The sequence below is a fragment of the Eulemur rufifrons genome, chromosome 7 (genome assembly GCF_041146395.1).
Source record: "Eulemur rufifrons isolate Redbay chromosome 7, OSU_ERuf_1, whole genome shotgun sequence".
Lineage (NCBI taxonomy): Eukaryota > Metazoa > Chordata > Mammalia > Primates > Lemuridae > Eulemur > Eulemur rufifrons.
Window position 1 is genome coordinate 67,954,906 of NC_090989.1, and position 22,449 is coordinate 67,977,354.

The window sequence follows — 22,449 nt, forward strand, 5'->3', positions numbered from 1 at the left end:
CTTATGCCGCTGCTCTCAGGGTACAAACAGTGGCATCCACATGGTGCTGATTCTGCAGACATGCAGAGTGCAGTAGCTGTGGGGCCAGGTGGCCTCCATCTAGATTCCAAAGGATGCCTCAGAGGGCCTAGGGGCCCAGGCAAAGAACTGAAAAGAGTCCCCACTAGGACAATGTCTAGTAAAGCTGCAGGGGTAGGGCCCTGAGACCCCAGAACTGTAAAGCCACCAGTGTGCAACACCCGCCTGGAAGAGTACAAGCATGCTGCATGGCTGTGCCAAGCATGTCCATGGGGATAGGGTTGTTCAAGGCCTTTGGGGGTCCAACCCCCACCAGAGTGTGCCCAAAAGGTGGAACATGGAGTCAAAGGAGATTACCTAAGAGCCTTAAAATTTAATGCTGTTTGTTCTGTTGCGTTTTGGACATACTTGGGAACAGTTATTCCTTTTTTCTTGTCTATTTCTCCCTTTAGAATGGGAATGTCCACCTTATGTCTGTCCCACCACTGTATTTTGTTTTTTTTTTGTTTTTTTGTTTTTTTTTTGAGACAGAGTCTCACTCTGTTACCCAGGCTAGAGTGAGTGCCGTGGCATCAGCCTAGCTCACAGCAACCTCAAACTCCTGAGCTCAAGGGATCCTCCTGTCTCAGCCTCCCGAGTAGTTGGGACTACAGGCATGCGCCACCATGTCTGGCTAATTTTTTCTATATATATTTTTAGCTGTCCATATAATTTCTTTCTATTTTTAGTAGAGATAGGGTCTCACTCTTGCTCAGGCTGGTCTCGAACTCCTGAGCTCAAACGATCCCCCCACCTCGGCCTCCCAGAGTGCTAGGATTACAGGCGTGAGCCACCGCGCCCGGCCACCACCACTGTATTTTGAAAACAGGTAACTTGTTTTTATTTCACAGGCTCACAACTGGAGAGGAATTTGTTTCAGGACAAATCATACACTGAGTCTCACCCATATCTGATCTAGATGACTTTGGACTTGGACTTTTGAGTTGATACTGGGATGAGTTAAGACTTTGGGGAATATTAGAATGAAAGTAATGTATTCTGTGAGAAAGACATGAGTCTTGGATGGCCAGGGGCAGAAAGCTATGGTGTGAATGTTTGACCTCTCCAAAATTCATGTTGAAATTTAGTTGTCATTGAAACAGTATTAAAAGGTGAGACCTTTAAGAGGTACTTAGGTCATGAGGGCTCCACCCTCATGAATAAAATAATGTCATTATCATGGGAGTGGGGTGGCCTCCTTTCACTTTCTCTCTCCCTCTCTATGTCTTTCTGCCATGTGATGCTTCTGTCAAGCTATGATGCAAGAAGAAGAACTTGCCAGATGCCGGCCCCTTGATCTTGGACTTCCAGGGGATCTTGGACTTCCCCTTGATCATAGCCTCCAGAACTATGAGTCAATACATTTCTATTCATTATAAATTACTGAGTGTGCAGTATGATATTATACCAGCATAAAATGGACTAAGACACCACCCTAATCCCTGGGACTGTGAATACAGGATATCATACCCTAATTACCTTCCTTATGTGAAAGAAGGGATTTTGCAGATATAATTAAGTTTACAAATCAGTTGACTTTAGAATTAATCAAAAGAGAGACAATCTCAATAAACCCAATCTCAATACATAAATCCTCGGATGGCAGCAGAAGAGGAAGTCAGAGAGATTGGAAATGCAAGGGTCCAACACACCATCACTAGCTTAAAGATGGAGGGATGTTGTAAGGAATGCAGGCGGCTCTAGGCTGACAACCTGCTTGCTGGTTACCTTAGTCTTATAACCACAAGGAACTGAATTCTGCCAAAACTTGAATGAGCTTGGAAGCAAAATCTTCCCCAAAGCCTCCAGATAAGAGCCCAGCCTGCCAACACATTGATTTTGGTCTTGTGAGACCCTGAGTAGATAACTCAGCTGAGTCCAGGCTCCTGACCTATATAACTGCAAGATAATAAATAGGTGTTGTTTTCAGCTGCCAAATTTACAGTAACTTGTTATGCAGCAATAGAAAACTAATATACTTCCTTCAAGGAGATGCCAATCTAGTAGGAGAAAAGACTACAGTACTGTTCAATGTGACAACAGAAAAGTGTGCACAGAGTATTAAGGAAGCAAAATAAAAGAAGTGCCTAACTGGGGAGAAGGGATGGTAGGGAGACAGGAAGAAGAAAAGGAAAAGAGAAGATTGAAAAGAAGAGGTGCTATGAGAAATACATGAGTTAACAATGAAGAAGTTGGCCTAAATAAATAGAACCTACATAAAGAAAAGTGAATAAAATATAAATGTACAATTTAGGAAAAGAAGTGAACAATCACATAATCACCACCTAGGTTATAGAACAGAATATTTCCAGTACTTCAGAAATACATCCCCAGCCCCCTTGACTAATCAAAACTTTTTCCTTCTCCCCCAAAGGTAACCATTATCCTGATTTTTATGGTAATCATTTCCTTGTTTTTCTTTATAATTTTAGCACTTATGTATACCACAATTGATTTATCCATTATATTGATGATCATCATTTGAGTCATTTCTATTTCGTCAAATATGAATAATGTCATGGATGTTCTCATACATATAACCTGATACACATATACACAAGTGTATCTGGGGTATATATTCTCAGAGTGAAATTTCTGGGTCATAGAATATGTACATTTTTAACTGTACTAGATAGTGCCAAACTATTTTTCAAATGCACCAATTCACACTCCCATCAGCACTGTATAAGTGTCCCCATTGCACCACATTCTATCCAGTGCTTGTATCAGCTTTTAAAGTAGTCCCACTATATGGTTTTATTTTCCATTCTCTTGATTATTAATGAGGTCGAACACCTTTCAAATATTCATTGGCCATTTGGAATTCCTCTTTAGTAAAGTATCAGTTCAAGTGTTTTCTCAGTTTTCTACTGGGTTGCCTTTTTCTTACTTGTTTGTAGGAAATATATACATATTCTGGATATAATCTGTTTGTTGTATTTATTGGAAGTCTTCTCGTATGTTGTGGCTTATCTTTTCACTCTATGATATGCAAATCATTTTTTAAAAACCTGTTTTTAATGGAAAAAAACGTATCACCTGTTTTTTGTAGTTTATTTATTTTTTTTATTTTTTATTTTTTTCGAGACAGAGTCTTGCTTTGTTGCCCGGGCTACAGTGAGTGCCGTGGCATCAGCCTAGCTCACAGCAACCTCAAACTCCTGGGCTTAAGCGATCCTACTGCCTCAGCCTCCCAAGTAGCTGGGACTACAGGCATGTGCCACCATGCCCAGCTAATTTTTTCTATATATATTTTAGTTGGCCAGATAATTTCTTTCTATTTTTAGTAGAGACGGGGGGGGGGGGGGGGGGGGTGTCTCACTCTTGCTCAGGCTGGTCTCGAACTCCTGACCTCAAGCGATCCACCCGCCTCGGCCTCCCAGAGTGCTAGGATTACAGGCGTGAGCCACCGTGCCCGGCCTGTTTTTTGTAGTTTAAACCCTTGGTTTAAGACTTACTTCAAACAATAAAAATCTAGAAACTCAGAATAACAAAGAAGAAAGTTAAAAGTGAGTAAGGAAATACCTTAAATTTTTAGGACTAGTTTGATTCTAAAATTAGTAGCACTGCATTTGATTTATCACTGGCTACTTTAGGAATTTAAACTAATATTCCTTTGTGTGAATTATGTTTACCATACATTTTTCCCAAGCATGAGTGGAATAACTGTTATATAAATGAACTGAAAAGAATTATAAACATGTATATTACTATACTACCTAAAAGTTATAATTTACGTTATGAGATAACATTAACCACCCAAATATAGCCACTGTAAAAGGAACTGGAACCTAGGAAATCCTTGGCCCCAACACTGCTGCCATTCATCTAGTCTCAACATTGATTTTGTGGTCATCTATGACTTATCTTCTCACCCCACCTGAAGGCACTATCCTACTGTTTATCTTTCTTTTTTAAAAAACAATCGCAGTATAGTTCAGTGTAGTTTTCCCCCTGAAACATAAACTCTTACTTCAGATACCTTTATATCCAACGGCCATGATTTCCCTCAGAGTCTCTGTCTCTCTTTATAAAGGTGTGTGTGTGTGTGTGTGTGTGTGTGTGTGTGAATGTGAGAGAAAGAGAGAGAGAGAGAGAGAGAAGGGGAAGGAGGGAGAGGGAGGGGGAAGGGGAGGGAGAGGGGGAGGAAGGGAGGGGGAGGGAAAGGGGGGAGGGGGGGAGGGAGAGAGAGAGAGAGAGAGAGTAGTATAAGTAACAATTCTTTTTACCTCCTAAGTCTCTTTCCCATTTTGTCAGTACAATTATAAGACTTGTGCTTGTTTCTGAGGCAGAAAAGAAAGGAAGATGTGGATAAGAATATATTAGAGCTATAGATTTTTCATTTCAAACACAAGGTATAGTTATAAGAGGGGGAGTTATAGAGTTATAAATGTTATTGCTTCCTGAGATGTGTTCTTCATATCACACATTAGAATTTTGAATGCATATTTCCATAGAAGTTTGGTTACAAAGAATATTATATACAGGATTAAATCCATACTTCTGAAACTGAGGTATGTATGGGGAGTAGATTACAGAAAAACAACAAAATAAATATTATAGAAACTTACTTATTTTTGTTTCTTCTGATGGTTGGTAACTCAAAAACCATAAACTCATATTAAATCACACATAAAAATATACAGTGTAATTCTTAAGAAAACTCCAAGCCTTTAAATTTCAATTTCCTTACACAGCAACTTCAAGCTCCATACCCCAGACCGTCCCTGATGTCAGGGGCAGTTCAATAAAAATTTATGTCATTATTCTCCCCACTTCAACTGCCCCCCCTATAGAGAAAGACATGAGAGAGATCATGACTATTAAGTATAAAGTGGTATGAAATAGGAATTAAGCTGAATTTCACGTTTTAAAAAAAAACAGATTTTTGTGGGTGGCCTGTAAACCTAGCCAGGGTACAATACGTAACACTGTTTCTAAAAGGAAATGTTTTGACTTCAGCTTGTAAAATAAGTTTGTGTTAAGTTTTCAAAATTGCATATTATTTGTTTGAACAATTTCACCTCTAGGAATTTACTCAAAGGAAATAAGAATGTAAGCAAAGAGTCATATAAAAGGATATTCATCGTGTTATTTATAATAATGAAAAATCAGAAATAGCCTAAATGCCCAACAAAAGGGATCTGGGTAAGTATAAAGATTAAATATTCTGTAGTCATTAAAATCCTGTTATAAGAAAATATTTATAGACATGATACAATATTTCTAATATAGTATAAAATGGAAAAGAGCTAACCATAAAAAGCTGATACCATGTTTTTTCAATATATGTGTACATGCATTTAAAAAAAAACTGGAAGAATATGTCAAAACGTTAACAGTGGTTTATCTGCAATGGTATCATTTTTTTCCTTTCTCTCCCTTGTATATTTGTGTTTTCCAAATTTTCTATAAATATATATTACTTTATAATTATAAAAAATTCAAATTAAGTACACAGGAATTTATATACATGCACAAAGAACTTCTGATTCTTTGTTATCAACTGGTTCTATGACAAAAGGTAGAAATGGAAAAAAATAAACCTTTTCCCCCTGAATTTATATACTTTTTCTTATTGTAGAGAGAATTATGTTCAAGATCCACTGAATAGAGAAAGAAGATCAACTCTCACCTATTAGATTCAAATAGTTCAAAATTAATGCAAAGATCCAGTGAGTACAAAGACAACTCATACACTATTGGTATAAATCTAAGCTGCACAACCCTTCCAGAAGGGTAATTTCACAGTCTGTATCAAAAGTCCTAAAATTGTGCATACCTTTTAACCAATTATTTCCTAGGAATTTATTCTAAGGAAATAATTGGACAGGTCTGCAAAGATATATATACTAGGCTATTATTAGCAATATCATTTGTAACAGTGAGAGCTGAAAACAATGCCAATGTGCACCAATAGGATAAAAATTTTTTTTTTTTTTTTTTGAGACAGAGTCTCACTCTGTTGCCCTGGCTAGAGTGCCATGGCATCAGCCTAGCTCACAGCAACCTCAAACTCCTGGGCTTAAGCGATCCTACTGCCTCAGCCTCCCCAAGTAGCTGGGACTACAGGCATGTGCCACCATGCCCGGCTCATTTTTCTATATATATTTTTAGCTGTCCATATAATTTCTTTCTATTTTTAGTAGAGATGGGCTCTCGCTCTTGCTCAGGCTGGTCTCCAACTCCTGACCTTGAGTGATCCTCCTTCCTGGGCCTCCCAGAGTGCTAGGATTACAGGCGTAAGCCACCGCGCCCGGCCAGGGTAAAATTAATAACAGTATATCTGTACAGTGGGTTGTGTACCCATTAAAAATTATCCTACAAATCTCTATTTTCTGATATTGTATCTCATGTAGCAAAATACAAAGTTGGTGACAGAACAACCATTATATGATCCCATTCTTCAAATTAAAAAAATAGTGAGAATGTATATAATCATGAAGAAAATGTTTAGATTTCAAACCAATGTTCAGTACTAATTATCTCTGATGGTGGAATTATGAGTGATATTTTACTGCCTTCTTTAACTTTTTGTACTATAGTAAATATGTACAACTCTTAATATCAGAAGAAATAATTTTCAATGTCTACTAAATTGAACCAGTCTGATTACTCAAATAAAATTAATTTTAATGTTTTCTACTTTCTTCATTTCTAAGGCCCTAGAAGACACTTCCTGATTTGAATACATAATACTCAGTGGATGGTAAATGTGTCAAATATATAGTTAATGCTTCTATTAACAAACAAGATATGCTTAAAGGTAGTCTTTGTTAATAAGATTCAATTTCTAAAAGAAAAAAATATATATTCCACCGAGCCATGAGATGCCTGAAAGAATCTTGTAATTATGATTGAGTCCTCATTTGCTGCTACCTTCTCCCTTTGCCTCTGCTTTCTCAAAATTCATTCATTCATTCATTCATTTATGAGATGAGGTCTTCTTCTGTCGCCCAAGCTGGAGTGCACTAGCATGATCATAGCTTACTGCAGCTTCGAACTCCTGGGCTCACGCGATCCTCCTGCCTCAGCCTCCTGAGTAGCTGGGACTATGGTGTACACCACCACAACTGGCTAATTTTTCAATTTTTTGTAGAGATGGGGTCTTGCTCTGTAGCCTAGGCTGGTCTTGAACTCCTGGCCTCATGTAATCCTTCCACCTCAGCCCTCCAAAGTGCCAGGATTACAGGGGTGAGCCACTGTGCCCAGCCTGCTGTGAGTTCTTTGAGGTTAGGAAATGTCTTGGTCTTCTCCTGCCAAAGTGCCTTAGTCAATAAATGTCTGTTGAATGAATGCTGAACCTGTTTATAAACCTTTCAGCAATCTAGCCTCCTTATATGTGAAAGGCAGCTCTTATATTCTCTATTCCAACCATTTATTCTGACAAAATTGGTCTCACCACAACATTATCAAGAGCAGTCTCAGTGTGTTAGTCAGGACCTTTCGTTTGTATCAAAAAATTCTATTCAGCTGGGAGCAGTGACTCACTTCTGTAATCCCAGCACCCTGGGAGGCCAAGGCAGGAGGATCACTTGAGGCCAGGAGTTCAAGACCAGCCTGGGCAATACAGCGAGATTTCATTGTGCGCGGACACACACACACACACACACACACTTAGCCGGGGAGGTTGAGGCAGGAGGATCACTTGAGCCCAGGAATTTAGGGTTACAGAAGCTATGATCCGGCCACTGCACTCCAACCTGGGCATTAGAGCAAGAACCTTTTTCTAAAAGATGCTACTCAGCTTAAGCAGAAAAGGGAATTTATTAGCTCACAGAATTTGAAAGTCCAGAGATAGCACTAACTTCAAGCATGACTATTGATCCAAAGGTTCACACACTGTCATTAGAACTTGGTCTCATTCTTTCCACCTTTTGGCTCTGCTTTCCATTTATTGGTAAGCTCCAGGCTCACATTCTATTTTCTCCGCAACCCCAGGGCTCAAAACATGCCTCCTTCTCAACAGTTCAACAAAAAATTCAGAGTTAACACTCATGTGCTAACTGGAAAATGTACTCATCTCTGAACAATCACTATAGCCAGAGCAATGGACTATAATGACTGGCCATTAGCTAGGCCTGAGTCATGTGCATACCCTGTGGCAGGGTGGGATTCATGTAACTTAGAAGGGTGGTTCCCAAGGAAAATTGGGGTATTATCATCAGACAACAGGGGAATGGATGATGGACTGGCAAAATTGACTAATGTCCCCTATACTCTAAAACTTTTTACATGCTGTCCACCACTGCCTGGAAGGAATAGTTCTTCTTATTTTTGCCTACCCACATACAAGTTATATCCTTTCTGCTCCAAGGAGTCTTCTGTGATTTCTTCTAAGATTTTCCTTGTCCTCTGGATCAAGTCACCCATTCCTAAATAAGTATTTCCCTTTTCCTAAAGATCTGCATTTTTAAATAAATAGGACAGAAAACCTCAAGAAAATGTTCCTGATAAATTCTAATCATGACTAATTATAAACAATATGGGTAATATGTGCTGTTTCCTAGGATGTAAACTCTTGAAGGACAACAGCTCTCCCATGTACATTCTACATATTATGAAAAAACAGTCTGAGGCAACTTACATTCAAATAATTTTACTAGGCTTTAAATTTTCTATAAGGTCTAAGCAAAACATCTTAGCTACCATAAGTTGGGTCTGAATTAATCAAAATACCTGCTATAAAAGGAAGGCTATGGGTTTTATCAAGTTACCTCAACTAGGCTAAAATCCTAGCTGATACTCCCTCTTCTGTCCTTTAGCCACAGGTCTTTGAGCATCTCTAAACCCTGGTTTCCACTACCTGTAAAAATGAGAATAGTAAAACTTATTTGTATATGGGGAAGCTGCATGGTATAGTGGAGAGAATACAGTTAGATGAACTTAGGCTGAAATTCCACCACTAATACTAGCTATATGACTTTCTCTCAGTGATTCTTCACATGTAAAGGGGGGCTAATAATATTTAATCCATGAATTGTTGTGTGTATTTAACAAGGCAATGTATTTTAAAAACACCTAACACAATGACTAGCAAGTAGAAAACAATAAATGATGTAATCAGCATTAAATGATCTGTTTAAAACAACTGGAACTATGTTTTTGTACTAATTACCAGGGCCTGCCAAAGATTTTTTATACATAAGTGATATTTCTATATGCTAGAAATGAATCTAGTCTAATAGGTTACAAAATACCTTGTTATCTTCTTCATTTTCTTTTTTACACTTTTGACCAGATAAAATGTCAACCAACAAAAAATTTGGTTTATGTAAAAACTATTAAAGTGTGGGTAATAGCAAACTTAAAAATTCAGAGCACAGGAAGGAAAAACTTCTTTGGGATTATGTATTCTTCTTCATAAATACCCTTAGGTTTTCTTTGTTAGTTAATAAAAATATTTCCTAAAGGCTCAACAGGTTGCCCCTAGAAACACTTAAAAGCAGGTAAGATAATGAGCGATAGACTTCTGTAATCAACTTGTTCTTTAGCTTCAGGCTTAATGTAGTAATAATGAAATGACTCACCACCAATGTGCAATCACTATACCACATAGCCATCTCCTCAACAGAATCAGGAAATTTTGGGTACGAATGACAATTTTAGATGCTTTCTATCAGAACACATACAAAAGGCAAGTGTCCGCTCATATTTACCTTAGGGAGAAATTTAATTTAAATCATTTACTAAAAAAATACAAATTATATTCTGTACAACTGTTTCCAAAAAGATATTAAACAAGCAGGCATTTAATTTCTTCCATTTTAAACTATATCAGTAATTTCTTTGGAAGGAATAGTTTCTTGAAGTCACTTAACAGTTCTGTTTATTTTTCCAACACAAGTCAATCATATGTAATACTTACCAATCTTTAATGAGAGCACAAAGGAAAAGTGTTAAATCTAAGATTTTTAAATAAATAAAATAGAATAAATATAAAACACCAAGTACTGTACTTTTTGGCTGCAAAAACACTATATGAAAATAAAATAGCTTACATCATTATTACAGAAACCTAAGGGATTTTTTCCTTTGTATTTGTGTAAAGCATGTATTTGTATAAAACATGATAAAAACTCAGTTTTTAATCTAATCCCTGAGGAAGTTATATTTTAAACACGAGAGAAACATGTTGAAAACCTCGGTCACCTGACATTGTTCCCTACAACTACGAAAACTAAATGACACCTAATTCCTTATTCTTTCCTGTGTTCAAAAATATGTATAACGCAAAATAATATTTTAAAAACGAAAAGCAAATACAAATATGGTAGACTATCTTTTAAAGTAGTTTTCTTCCTTTCAACTTTTTTTGGAGGACATGAGGAGCGGGAGAGGAAAGTAATAGTCTGAAGGTGGGCTCTAGTTTTTTACAAGTACATTTATTTGGTAAGTCAACTAGATGGAGTTAAAGAAAGAAGTTACAGCGTTCGGGCTCACATTTAAGCAACCACAAAAACACACACCAAGCAACTCTAGGGTTGATCCTTCCCTGACAATGCAGCGACCAGAGACATCTCTGCTACTCTGTTACCAGCGCGCTACGTTACCGTCTTAGCTAACAGCCAATTTGGCATCCCAAACCCGAAAGGGCCTGCAGAAACCAGGGCGGGGCAAGGGTCTATCTCAGCAGAGGCAGAAGTTGATATCCTAGCAGAGACTAGAAAACCATCCATCAATTCCCTCCGGTCCCCTTGCTGGAGCTCTGCCGCCTCTTCCCAGGCTCTGGGTCCGGCCCGCAGGCCCAGAGGGCTGGATGGGTTGGGGCACTCGGCTTCTCCCCGTTACCCAGGTCCCGACCAAGAGCCTATGGGGCGAGTTGCTTGTAACTACCCCCGCAGCCCCCCCTCCCCCGGCTGGGGGGGTCTCCCCGCGCCCCGGTCTCCACCGGCAGGGATACCCTCGCCCCGCTCACCCGCCCGGGTGGTGTCCGTCAGGTCGTGGTTGGCCGCTCCCCGGGGAAACTCCCTCAGTTTCCGGCCGCTCAGGCTGAGCACCCCGGTTACCGCCGCCTCCTCCAGGGCTCGATCGAGAGAGCGGCTCCACGAGCCTGGGCCAGGACCAGGGCCTGCTCCGGGGCTTGGGCCGCAGTTAACACCGGAGACGTTACCCCCGGACGCTACTGGGCCAGAGTACTCTGCTGCCGCTGCAACAGTCACTAAGCCCGCAGCCGCCATTTCCCAGCCGAAAACTCTCCGCCAGCTCCGCGCATGCGCGGCCAGAACTGATGGGTGGGCGGGGAAAGGGGCTAACAGACCCCGAACGGTTCCCTTGACCGGCAGCGCTGTGGTGCTCCTCAGTAGTCAGTCGCTTGCCCACGCCTACATCGAGATTTTCAAGGGAAATTAAAACTCATCTCTCAAACTTGGAGCAGCCCCACACTCTAAGCTCCCAGTAGCATTTCTAAAATGCCTCTGCAAAAATATCTTTTAAACAGCCTTCCTCCCCCAATGGTGAGGATTAGATTAAGCATTAAATTAAGGATTCCTTCTTAACACTGTTGCTGCCAGAAACTTGGGCGGTGAGAGGGGACTCTCTGGAATACGACCTAAAACGTTTCCCAACTTCTGGCATTGTATTACCAGATGATCTAAATCGAGATTTACGGATTTACTAGTAGCGCTTGGGAGGGGAGGGGAACGTGCTAATTTGCCCCCAAACTCCGTATTTCTCATTGAAAGTTATATAAATATTTTTAGATTCTCCCACCCTTTTATAAAATAGTTCTTCATAATGAAAATAAACATTTTCAATAGTATCTGCCCTTCAGGCAAGATTTTATTGTTGAATAATGCAGGATACATAGTATAAAAGTCTAAATTTTGGTGTGGAACCAAAATTGAGAAAGCGAAAATGATCTGACCATAACCTAAATGTGGGAATTAAAGGTAGATCAAAGAAACTGTCAAAAATAGAAACCATTCGAGTAATAAAAAAGTGGAAAATACTTCATTTTAAACCAATTAGACCTAATTTATATTGCAACTGGTCTTTAGCATATTCTAGTCTGTTTTACTGAAGAAGCCATTGCTGCTATATGATGTAAATTTCACTATTAATCAACTAGTACTTACTGTGGGAAATAGAAGAGTCCTTCTCCTAGAGAATTATAATCTAATTGTGGAATTCAGACAAATGGGCTAATTAGAGAATGAGACCACAAAAAAGGGCTAAATAAGGGTGGTGGAGATTACTTAGGAGTTCAGAGAAAAGGAGTCTTAATATATCATGGATGAAGTTTTGAATCAAACCTGAAGGATTATGAAGTGGGACAGGCAGGAAGGTGAGAGCAATATTCCAGATTAGAAGATGGATCAGCATTTACACATCCACATATGATTTATAATGGTACATGTGGAGAACATTAAGGCCATAGAAAGTTCATGTCAGAGAGCAAAAGAAAATAAGGCTGGAGAGATCCTACCCATCATCCAAGGCCCAACTGTTCAATGAAACCTGAACCCCTAAATGCAAGAGTTTGTAAAAATGTTTCCTCTCTGTGCCAAAGTGATTAAGAAAAGCTGCCCAGAGAGTTGTTCTATAAACTCTTAATACTACATTCTAGTTTCTTCAGCAGCAAGTTTCATGACAAATTATCAATGTGTGTTATGAGCATGGGTCACAATGGCAGGTGATGTATCTGTCATCCCTGTCAACATTTATCCAGTGCATGTATTGGTGTTTGTTATATTGGTATTCCTCAAATCATTTAGTTATTCTTAGAAAATAAGCTATTTAAAAGCAGGACCTCATTTTATATCTTATAGAGAAATTTCAACTATAATGATTAAGAGTCTATTCATATGTTCCATATTAATAACTAAAATACTATAGAATTAGTTGCCAGGTGTAGCTTTCTAAATGCACCATTATGTCATCTTAGTTGATTGCTTATCACTTTCCACATTTACACTAAGTTCTTCTGAAAAGGTCTCTGTAATATGCCTCATTCTTCCTATCTGCATGTACATCCCATTGTAATGACAACATACTATGCTAATCCTCAACTAAGCTTATAAATTGATGTTAGTTTGCCTATGCAACTAAATTTTAAGGTCTTTAATATATTAAACTGTGCTATAATTATCTTCCATTTCTTAGGGCTGAGGATATTATTAATAAGTTAAAAATTAGTAAGGATGAGTGGAAATCAGCAAAGATACAAGATAGGTTGTGTACTAACACAGAAGAAGGTTGGTAGGAGAGGAAAAAGAATTAGCTTTTAAAGAGAAAGTACCTAAGTCTGTAAGTATCTGAAAGCCAAAAGAAAGGCCTGTGGATATGGGGGAAAATGAAGATGCTATATATACTATTATGCGAGACCAAGTTCTAGGTGAAGAAAGGATGGTAGGAAAGATCGAGCAGTTAATTTTGAGACCTCTTAAGGATTTAAGGTTTCAACTACAAAGGTAGACTATGAGAGAATTCTCACCCTACTCCTTTAAATATCTCCATAATGTAGGTGACATCATCTTATGATGATGGAAATGATGAGGAAATGGAGTCTTTCTGGGAGTTAACCAAAGAGTCTAGTAATGAATAAAAGAAGTGCTATGGAGAATTGCAAACAAGCTGAGAGCAAAAGGGCTACAGCAATTGGTAACTTATCCTACCACTGCTCTGTGGTCTGGGAGCAGAAGCTGAAAAAATAGGCAGTGGGGGCTAGTCAGTGTTAGGAATTGATACAATGAACTTCCCTACTTCTTCCTGTTTATTTTACAGGCTGAAAGTTAACTCATTCAATACCAGGGGCAAAAGTTTCACTCAAATCTCATAACTCTTTCCAGCTTTGCATCTCACTATTCATGTCATGCAGAATTAAACTCCTCCTCCTCCTCCTTCTACTCACTAGAAACATACTATGGTCACTCCTTTTAAGATTCCACTTTTGTAAACTCAAAGCAGTAGGATTAAAATCTAGGTGAATCCCATTCTCTTCCTATGTAAAGCACAGAAACTGACTTGTTTAAAATATTCAATAAATGTTTGGTCCTTCCCTTTCTTATTCCTTTAAAAAGAAGCGCTAATATTTGACTTTTTTTTTTTTTTTTTTTTTTTGAGACAGAGTCTCTCTCCGTTGCCCAGGCTAGAGTGCTGTGGCATCAGCCTAGCTCACAGCAACCTCAAACTCCTGGGCTCAAAGGATCCTCCTGCCTCAGCCTCCCGAGTAGCTGGGACTACAGGCAAGTGCCACCATTCCCGGCTAGTTTTTTCTATATATTTTTTTAGTTGTCCATATAATTTGTTTCTTTTTTTTTTAGTAGAGATGAGGTCTCACTCTTGCTCAGGCTGATCTCGAACTCCTGAGCTCAAATGATCTGCCTGCTTCGGCCTCCCAAGTGCTAGGATTACAGGCGTGAGCCACCGCACCCGGCCGCAATATTTGACTATTAAAAACTTTATACAAGAAAATTCAAACAAGCAAAATGGAAATGGAAGAAGTAGAAATTAATTACATACACACTAGTGAACCAGCTTTCTATTAATCTTTAAACATTGGTATACCTCATCCTAATACACTCAGAACAAGTAATTTCAGTCTCAGAATAGTATCACATTGCTTATTTTAATCAATCTTTTTGTTATAGATTTCACTCAGAAAATAAATTGAAATGGCAGATGTGGAAAAAAGACATTAGAAGTCTACAATTTCGAAGTAAATCTTTAAATCTTTATCAATGGTCCACAATAGTCCAAAACTCTTGTCATAAATGCTTGGGGTTTATTGAGGTATCATTTTCAAAAAAAGACTAACTACAAATTGATCTATCCAAAAAGAATTTTCTTTAAGGATGTCCATGGTCGCTCACACCTGTAATCCTAGCACTTTGGGAGGCCAAGGTGGGGAGGATCACTTGAGGCCATGAGTTCAGCAAGGTAGCAAGACCCAGTTTCTACAAAGAATAGAAAATTAGCTGGGCTTAGTCACACCTAAAGTCCCAGGTACTCTGAAGGCTGAGGCAGGAGGATGGCTTGAGCCCAGGAATTTAAGGTTGCAGTGAGCTATGATGACGCCACTGCATTCGAGCCCAGGCAACAGAGAGAGATCCTGTCTCAAAAAAGAACTGTCTTTAAAAGGAAGCTTAAATCACAAGCTTAACATTTTTACAATAGCAAAAAACAAATAATCATGTAATCCTGATGAAAGTTGAAAGGTCTATTGATCAGAAATGAAGAAATTATTTTCTGCTTTAATACTACTTACATTTTAAATGTATGGTATTTCATTCTCTGTAGTGCCAAGTGAATTATTTTTTCTCACTCATCTCCTTTTAGTAAAAATAAATCAGAACAAAAATTACCCTGAAACTGTACATATTATGTAAATTACAAAGCTATTGGCAGCAAATAAATGATACACATACCTATTCTAACAAAAATTAGTCACTGGGCAATGAAGCCTGTAAGTCTCTTCATACACAGAAGTAGTTTATGATTGGCTCACACAGTTGACCCTTGAACAACATGGGTTTGAACTACGTGGGCCCACTTACAGGCAGATTTTTCTTTCAACCAAACGTAGATCATAGGATGCAAAACTCATATACATGGAGGGCCAACTTTTCATATATGTGGGTGTAGGACTTGAGTATACCTGGATTTTTGTGTATGTGGGAGGTCCTAGAACCAAGCCCCTATATATACCAAGAGATAATTGTAATTGAAATTGTGGTGAAAAGTTTATGCATGTTAAATAAAATACATGGCTAATTAGGAACACTGGTTCTTTCCAATAGGTCTACCTAACTTGAAATACCAAAGTAATGAAGTATCATAATCATCACTGGTATAACAGGTTTACTTACCATGCTACAAATGCTAAAACATGGCTGTTACCAAATCTTAGATAGCTGACAAACCACACACCATTCCACTACTTCTGTGGGTGTTCAATTCAGAGAAGCAGTTTATTATCAACTGAGAATTAGATCTGAGCTCAAAAAAATGACTGTAACACACAAGTCTTGAAAACGTTGGGACCCACTTTACTAAGATATAAAAAGAAGGTTTAAACTGGATGATCTCTAAAGCCTCATCTAACCTAATATTCCGAATTGTAAGTAAATTTGATTCTCTTTTTTAATTGCTCCTGGGTACCACTTGTTGGAGCTATGAATAAAATCATCAAAAGGCAGTTAGAGGGATGCTAATAGGAGAGTCTTGATTGATTTACCAATTTAGCTACTAGGTAACTTTTCAAACCCTAAAAATTACAAATATAAATAATCACTACCAAGTTCTTTGTAACACTGAACAATCTAAAAACCACAACTCAATCTTTATAGCTAAGAATAAATCATGTGAAACCTGTAACATTTTATTTGTTAAAAATGAACAGCTTCAGAATAGATCTAAATGTAACTTTTCCAAAAAACACCAAAAAGTACAGTGTAAAGCACCTCCTCATTAAATACAAACTTTCATTTTATGATGCACTGCATCAATGTTTTGCATACACCTTGATGCAAAGGAAATTTTAAGTTGCATCCTGTTTAAAACAAAAACAAAAACTTTTAAGAACTGAACAAGGATGACTACAACCACATTCCAAGAAAGGAAATTTTCCTCCAACAAAGCATATTGTTTTGTTTATATACATCATGTTATTACTCAAGAGTTTTAATTTAGTTGTACCAAAGGCAAAATTTTATACTTGAAAATTAAATTACAGATGCATGAAGAGCAAAAGTTTAATATACCAAAGACACTGTTATTTGACGCACTTAAATGTCAACATTTGGGGCAATTTTTAAGGTTTTCCAAAAAATGGCATTACTAATAGTTCTGTACAATAATATTTAACAGGAAAATAAAAACACCTTTATACCATATTTTCATAAACTGTTCTAAAGACAGCAAATTCACGCTCAGTTGCTTTTCCTTTGCCTTAAAATAAACTACCGGTAATTCTAAACCAGCATAAAATGTGTTGTTCCTGGACCAAATATAAGCATTCATATTTGCAAAAATGTTTTGCAGTGAGTTCTTGGCCTCTATGAAAAGCATCAAATAGCTAAAGAGAAACTGAGTTTATTTTCAAATTCTGTAACTGGCTTCCAATAATCCCTTATCAGTCTAAGTACTGGCAAAATATCAGATATTAAGGATCAGATTTAATTCTTTGGTATAAGCATGAAACTGTTATTGATAGCTTTCCATGGCTAGCATAAATCAGTAAGTAACCCAAGAAGCATGAGAGACAACAATGAAGTCTAGTATACAATGTAAGGCAGGCAGGAAAGATAACTTAATGCTTTGTTTTATAGGAAAAGTCAATAATAATATACTTCAGAGAAACTAACACCCATTAGAGGTTTTAACATTATAGCAAACCAAAAAGTCAAGCTTCAAAATGACCAAACTTATAACTTGTAGCTGAAATATTTTGCTGCATTTTGGCATTATATCGTAATTTACAGTATACAACTATCTGAGGACTCTTAGCACTATCTTGGCACAACAGACTAACTCTTCCCAAGCCTCCAGAGAGGGAGGAAAAAATCTTTTCTCCTCATAAATGCCTGAACTTTATACCACATAAGCAATCAGAGTGAGAGGTACACAAGAGAGTTACAATGTAACTGCCTTTTTTACTTTGTGACATATACAAGCATATTTTTGTTTTTGGAGCTGTAAATTATTTAACAAGCTTAAAAGCTTATAAATTTATACTTTTTAAATAAGTCTAGGACTTTATGGCTATTAATTTTACTATCAAAATATCTAAGGGACTCAATCTGTTTTAATAATTATAATTCTTCTAAATATCACTTGAGAAATTCTTTATGGACAAGAGACTCAAGACTATACTAAATCCAAACAGTATACCTATGACCTGGGTTTTGAAACTTTTCATCTCAGTTACCTGTCCTTCAACTTGCCACTTCCTCTCATGCTTTCTTCATTTACTAAACACAAACTGTCAGATTTTTAAATTAGACCTTCTCTTCCAAGGCCCTACCAGGTATCTTGGTAAATATGCACTTCAGCCTTCAAACACCAACATTTTAAACTGAGACTAATGCCTAGAGCCACATTTCTTGTTAAAAGTTCAGCACTAAAGATATACAACTCTGGGGGATTAGCCTAACACTACCTGAAAAATGAACCAAGTTCCAGATATTTCCATACATCTTAAAACCCAAAACTAAAATTTACATAAATTTTTTATATCTCTAATGAAGAAAAGGCAACTGCACTTATTACATGAACACTATTAAAGGATAAGTGACAGCAACAAAGAGACCTACTCATATTTCTGAAGACGAAGATTTACCATGGCAAAATCTAAAAAATGGACAAAGGTGGTAAGATCCTAAATACCACTATCATAAAAATAATCAAATTCTATCTTTCTGTCTTCCTTCTGCTGCGTGAGGAACCAAAGATGTCAAATAGAGAATTGCTCTGTCTGGGTCAACCATGAAATCTTTAAGAACAGATAGATATATTCCCTGTTATTCTTTCAGGGCATTATTTTACATATGTTTTTAAAAAAAACTTCAAAAATAAAAATAAGAGTTATTTAGCCTTGTGAATATTTTGAAGTAAAGTTTCTTGAATTTCTGTGATGAAATCTTCAAGCAATTTAACTTTTCAAACAGAGTCATCTCTTGAAAGTCCCTTTGACATGGATCTATCCCACAGTTACAAAGCGGCTTCCTCCTTTGTTGAATGTTAGAGTGGCTCTTTGTTCCTTCAGGATCCCAAACCGCTCATTCAAAGTCATTCCTGTCTAGAGAAAAGGAAAAAAAAATTAACAATTTGACTAAAAGCTACATTTGCATTAGAATAATGTGAACGGTAATTAATAGTAACAAGAGCTAATACTTGCTAAATATTTATGTTTGTGACCTCCTTTAACCCTAACAAAAACCATATGAAATGTGAAGTTAGGCTTAGAGAAGTTAGTTAACTTGCCTACTAGTAGCAGTTCCAGAATTTAAACTGGGCAATCTGAGTCAGAATCCCTCTCCTAACCACCATAAAGCCTACGTTATACACTATACAAAACTCATACACCCAAAGATCCCCCTATCTGAATTATTTTCAGTCTCTGCAAGTACTGCCATCAACTCTAATGATGTCTCTGATAAAAGGAAACGTGTTTAGACTTCTGGATGTTTTGAAATAAATTTTCTTGAATTTCTGTGAGTTCACCACAGAAATTAAAATCAAATTCAAATGAAAATCTGGTTTTTGATTAACTAACAGAAAGTGCTCCCAAACTATACTTCATTTCTGAAAAAAAGAAAAAGTAACAACAGTGACAAAATAAAAATAAGCAAAATAAACTTGATCAAATTTCTATGCATACTTTTTATCTTTAATTCCAGATTCTTATTTCACTGGATACCAAAAAAGCATTACAAAATCCAATCCCCATTCATGATAAAAATTCTTAGCAAATCAAGAGAAGGGAGCTCCCTCGATCTGACAAAGAGCATCTATGAAAAACCTATGACTAACATCATACTAAATGATAAAGGATTTAATGCTTTGTCCTGAGGCTTTAGAACAAGGCATGCATATAAGCGCACACACACCACCGCTTTGATTCAACATTGTACTGGGGACCCTAGCCATTACAATAAAGCAAGAAACTAAATGATAAAGGATTTAATGTTTTTCCCTGAGGCTTTAGAACAAGGCATGCATATAAGCACACATACCACCACTTTGATTCAACATTGTACTGGGGATCTTAGCCATTACAATAAAGCAAGAAAAAGAAAAGGCTTAAAGATTGGAAAGGAACTGGAGGAATAACATGATTGTTTACACAAAAAATCCTAAGAAATCTAGAAATTCACTACAAAAGCTCACAGGATACAGTGGTAAATATAAAAACTGTCAAAACCATAGTGAGATACCACTTCACAATTGGATAACTACAGTCAAATGACAGATAATGTGTTGGGAGGGATGTGGAAAAATTTAGAGCCCTCATAGATGCAAAGTGGCACAACCACTTCCCTGGAAAACAGTCTGGCAGTTTCCTCAAAAGATTATTAAATAGAGTTACTATACGACCTAGCAATTCTACTCACAGGTATTTACCAATGAGAATGAAAACATGCGTTCACATAAAACCTTGTACACAAATGTTCAGAGCAATATTATTCATAATAGTCAAAGAGTGAAAACAACCCAGATGTCCATCAACTGATGAATGAATAAAATGTGGTATATACATATGAACATTATTGAGCAATAAAAAGAAATGAAATACTGATGTAATATGGATGAACCTTGAAAACATTACGCTAAGTGAAAGCAGTCAGGCACAAAGATCACATATTGTATAAGCCAGTTTATATGAAATGTCAAATAGGCAAATCTATAGAGATGAAAGTATATTAATGGCTGCCTAGGTTTAGAGGGGGTTAGGACACCCTGTTAATTCACTAAGCAACAATTATTTTGTTAATTAAAATATTTTCAGTGAATGACTCAAAGAAATACAAAAAACCTTTTTTTTTTACCTGTTTTCCAACACTATTTATGTCAAATTGTAGGGGGACACCTTTAGGAACTTTCTTTACATCAGATTGCTCCCGTTTTGTTAAGAACGAAGGTACAGCAGTACGAGTTAATCGTGGCTTCTGAGTTCTGTTAGAGAAATATTAAAATATCAGAGCAGCTTAACAATCAAAAGAAGAAAAATAAATTATTTGGTACTTATGAATCTTGACTTGTACACATGTATTAGGGATATTTTTTGTGCTCAAAAACTAAGTACCTGACTCTTGACTGACTACTCTAGAGACTAAAATATATAATTGTTCACCAAATACCTCTTTAAGTAGAATTACAAACTTTTCAACAATGTGGAATGACTGGTGATTTCCAAGTCTTGATCTTCTAAAATTAAGCAAGTTCTGAAGTCTTAGAGACCCATGCTACATTCTTTTCATTTCAATCATTAAAATGGCTGACTGGATCATAAACTCCATAAATCTATAAAGTTTATAATACAATAAATATAATGAAAGGGTTAATAAAATTAAGCTCATCTAGATAAAAGAATATACTATGAAGACTTTAAAGAGAAGGTAGGTCTGTATGGTCTGAAAAGTAAAGACATCCAAAAATATTACTGGAGGGGGAGAAGAGTAGTATGATATACACACATAAAACTATATATTGTTATACGTGCACAGAATTTTTTTAATAAAAACATTTAAAAAATTGTTAAAACTGGTTATTTGGGGCTACAGAATCAGAAATCACAGGAGCTTTTACTTTCTTTTCTTTTCCTCCCTCCCTTCCTTCCTTCCTCTCTCTCTCCTTTCTTTCTTTTCTTTCTTTCCTTTCCTTTCCCTTTCCCTTCCTTCCTTCCTTTCTTCCTTCCCTCCTTCCCATCCTTCCTTCCTTCCTCTGCTCTCTTGCCCAGGCTAGAGTGCAGTGGTGTCATTATAGCTCATTGCCACCTCCAACTCCTGGGCTGAAGCAATCCTCCTGCCTCAGTCTCCAGAGTAGCTGGGACTACAGGTCTGAGCCACCACACCCAACTAATTTTTCTATTTTCTGTGGAGACAGAGTCTCACTATGTTGCTCAGGCTGGTCTTGAACTCCTGGCTTCAAGTGATCCTCCCACCTTGGTCTCCCAAAGTTCTAGGATTACAGGCATGAGCTAACATCACAGCCAGTTGAGCTTTTACTTTTAACTTTACACTATACTATTTCCATTTTGTATCACAAGTATTACTTTTATCCTTATATCTCAGTTTATCCTAACTTAGACATCATACTCTGAGCAGAAGTCCAATACCTTTCTATTATCTTATATATTGAGGGGTTATAATTTTTGCAAAAAGAAAGAAAAGACTTACACTGGGCACTGCACTGCTCCAGGATTGTCAATGGATACAGTCAAAATTCCTCCATTTGTAGTAGAAGTTCGCCATCTAGTTTCAAAAAAACCGAAAAATTTCATTAAAGTAGAAGTTTATAAATTCTATGTATTAATATATTCCACACAAAAATACACACTTTAAAAGTAGCCATTACTTTTTTCTTAGCTTTTAAGAAACAGATACCTGAACCCCATCAGGATATAATGAATCAGCATCTTGGGTATAGGACCTGGGCACTTGACTTTATTTATTAAATATTTTTCAGTGTAATAAACATATATACTTTTTTAAAAAAATCAAATAGTACCAAAGGAATTCTAATGAAAAGCAACAGTCCTTCACCCTACTATTCTCCTCCTTTCTATTCCTGCTCCCCAGAGGCAGCATTTTTAACTTTCCCTATTTTTATTACTTGCTGGTTATTTCCAGTTGACTAAACAAGATTCTTATGTAGTAAAATCTCACTGCAATGTATACAGATTTAGCTCATCACACTATCCTCCAGTTCCCCTACCTACCTCTAAACATT

At 37.1% G+C, this 22,449-nt stretch overlaps 2 protein-coding genes across 5 annotated transcripts in view; both read right to left on the minus strand.

Annotated features, from left to right (window-relative positions):
* Positions 1 to 11,256, minus strand: part of LRCH3 (leucine rich repeats and calponin homology domain containing 3) — a 96,602-nt gene extending 85,346 nt beyond the window's left edge. For all 3 annotated transcript variants that reach the window (XM_069472726.1, XM_069472728.1, XM_069472725.1), the window contains exon 1: positions 10,976 to 11,256. In XM_069472726.1, coding sequence (XP_069328827.1) covers positions 10,976 to 11,237 — 262 coding nt within the window. In that variant the 5' untranslated portion in view covers positions 11,238 to 11,256. The remainder of the gene's footprint in view (positions 1 to 10,975) is intronic.
* A 5,542-nt stretch (positions 11,257 to 16,798) lies between these two features.
* Positions 16,799 to 22,449, minus strand: part of FYTTD1 (forty-two-three domain containing 1) — a 28,620-nt gene continuing 22,969 nt past the window's right edge. For both annotated transcript variants that reach the window (XM_069472729.1, XM_069472730.1), the window contains exons 7-9: positions 21,897 to 21,971; positions 20,547 to 20,673; positions 16,799 to 18,796 (exon numbers count right to left, since the gene is read on the minus strand). In XM_069472729.1, the coding sequence (XP_069328830.1) occupies positions 18,698 to 18,796; positions 20,547 to 20,673; positions 21,897 to 21,971 (301 nt within the window). In that variant the 3' untranslated portion in view covers positions 16,799 to 18,697. The remainder of the gene's footprint in view (positions 18,797 to 20,546; positions 20,674 to 21,896; positions 21,972 to 22,449) is intronic.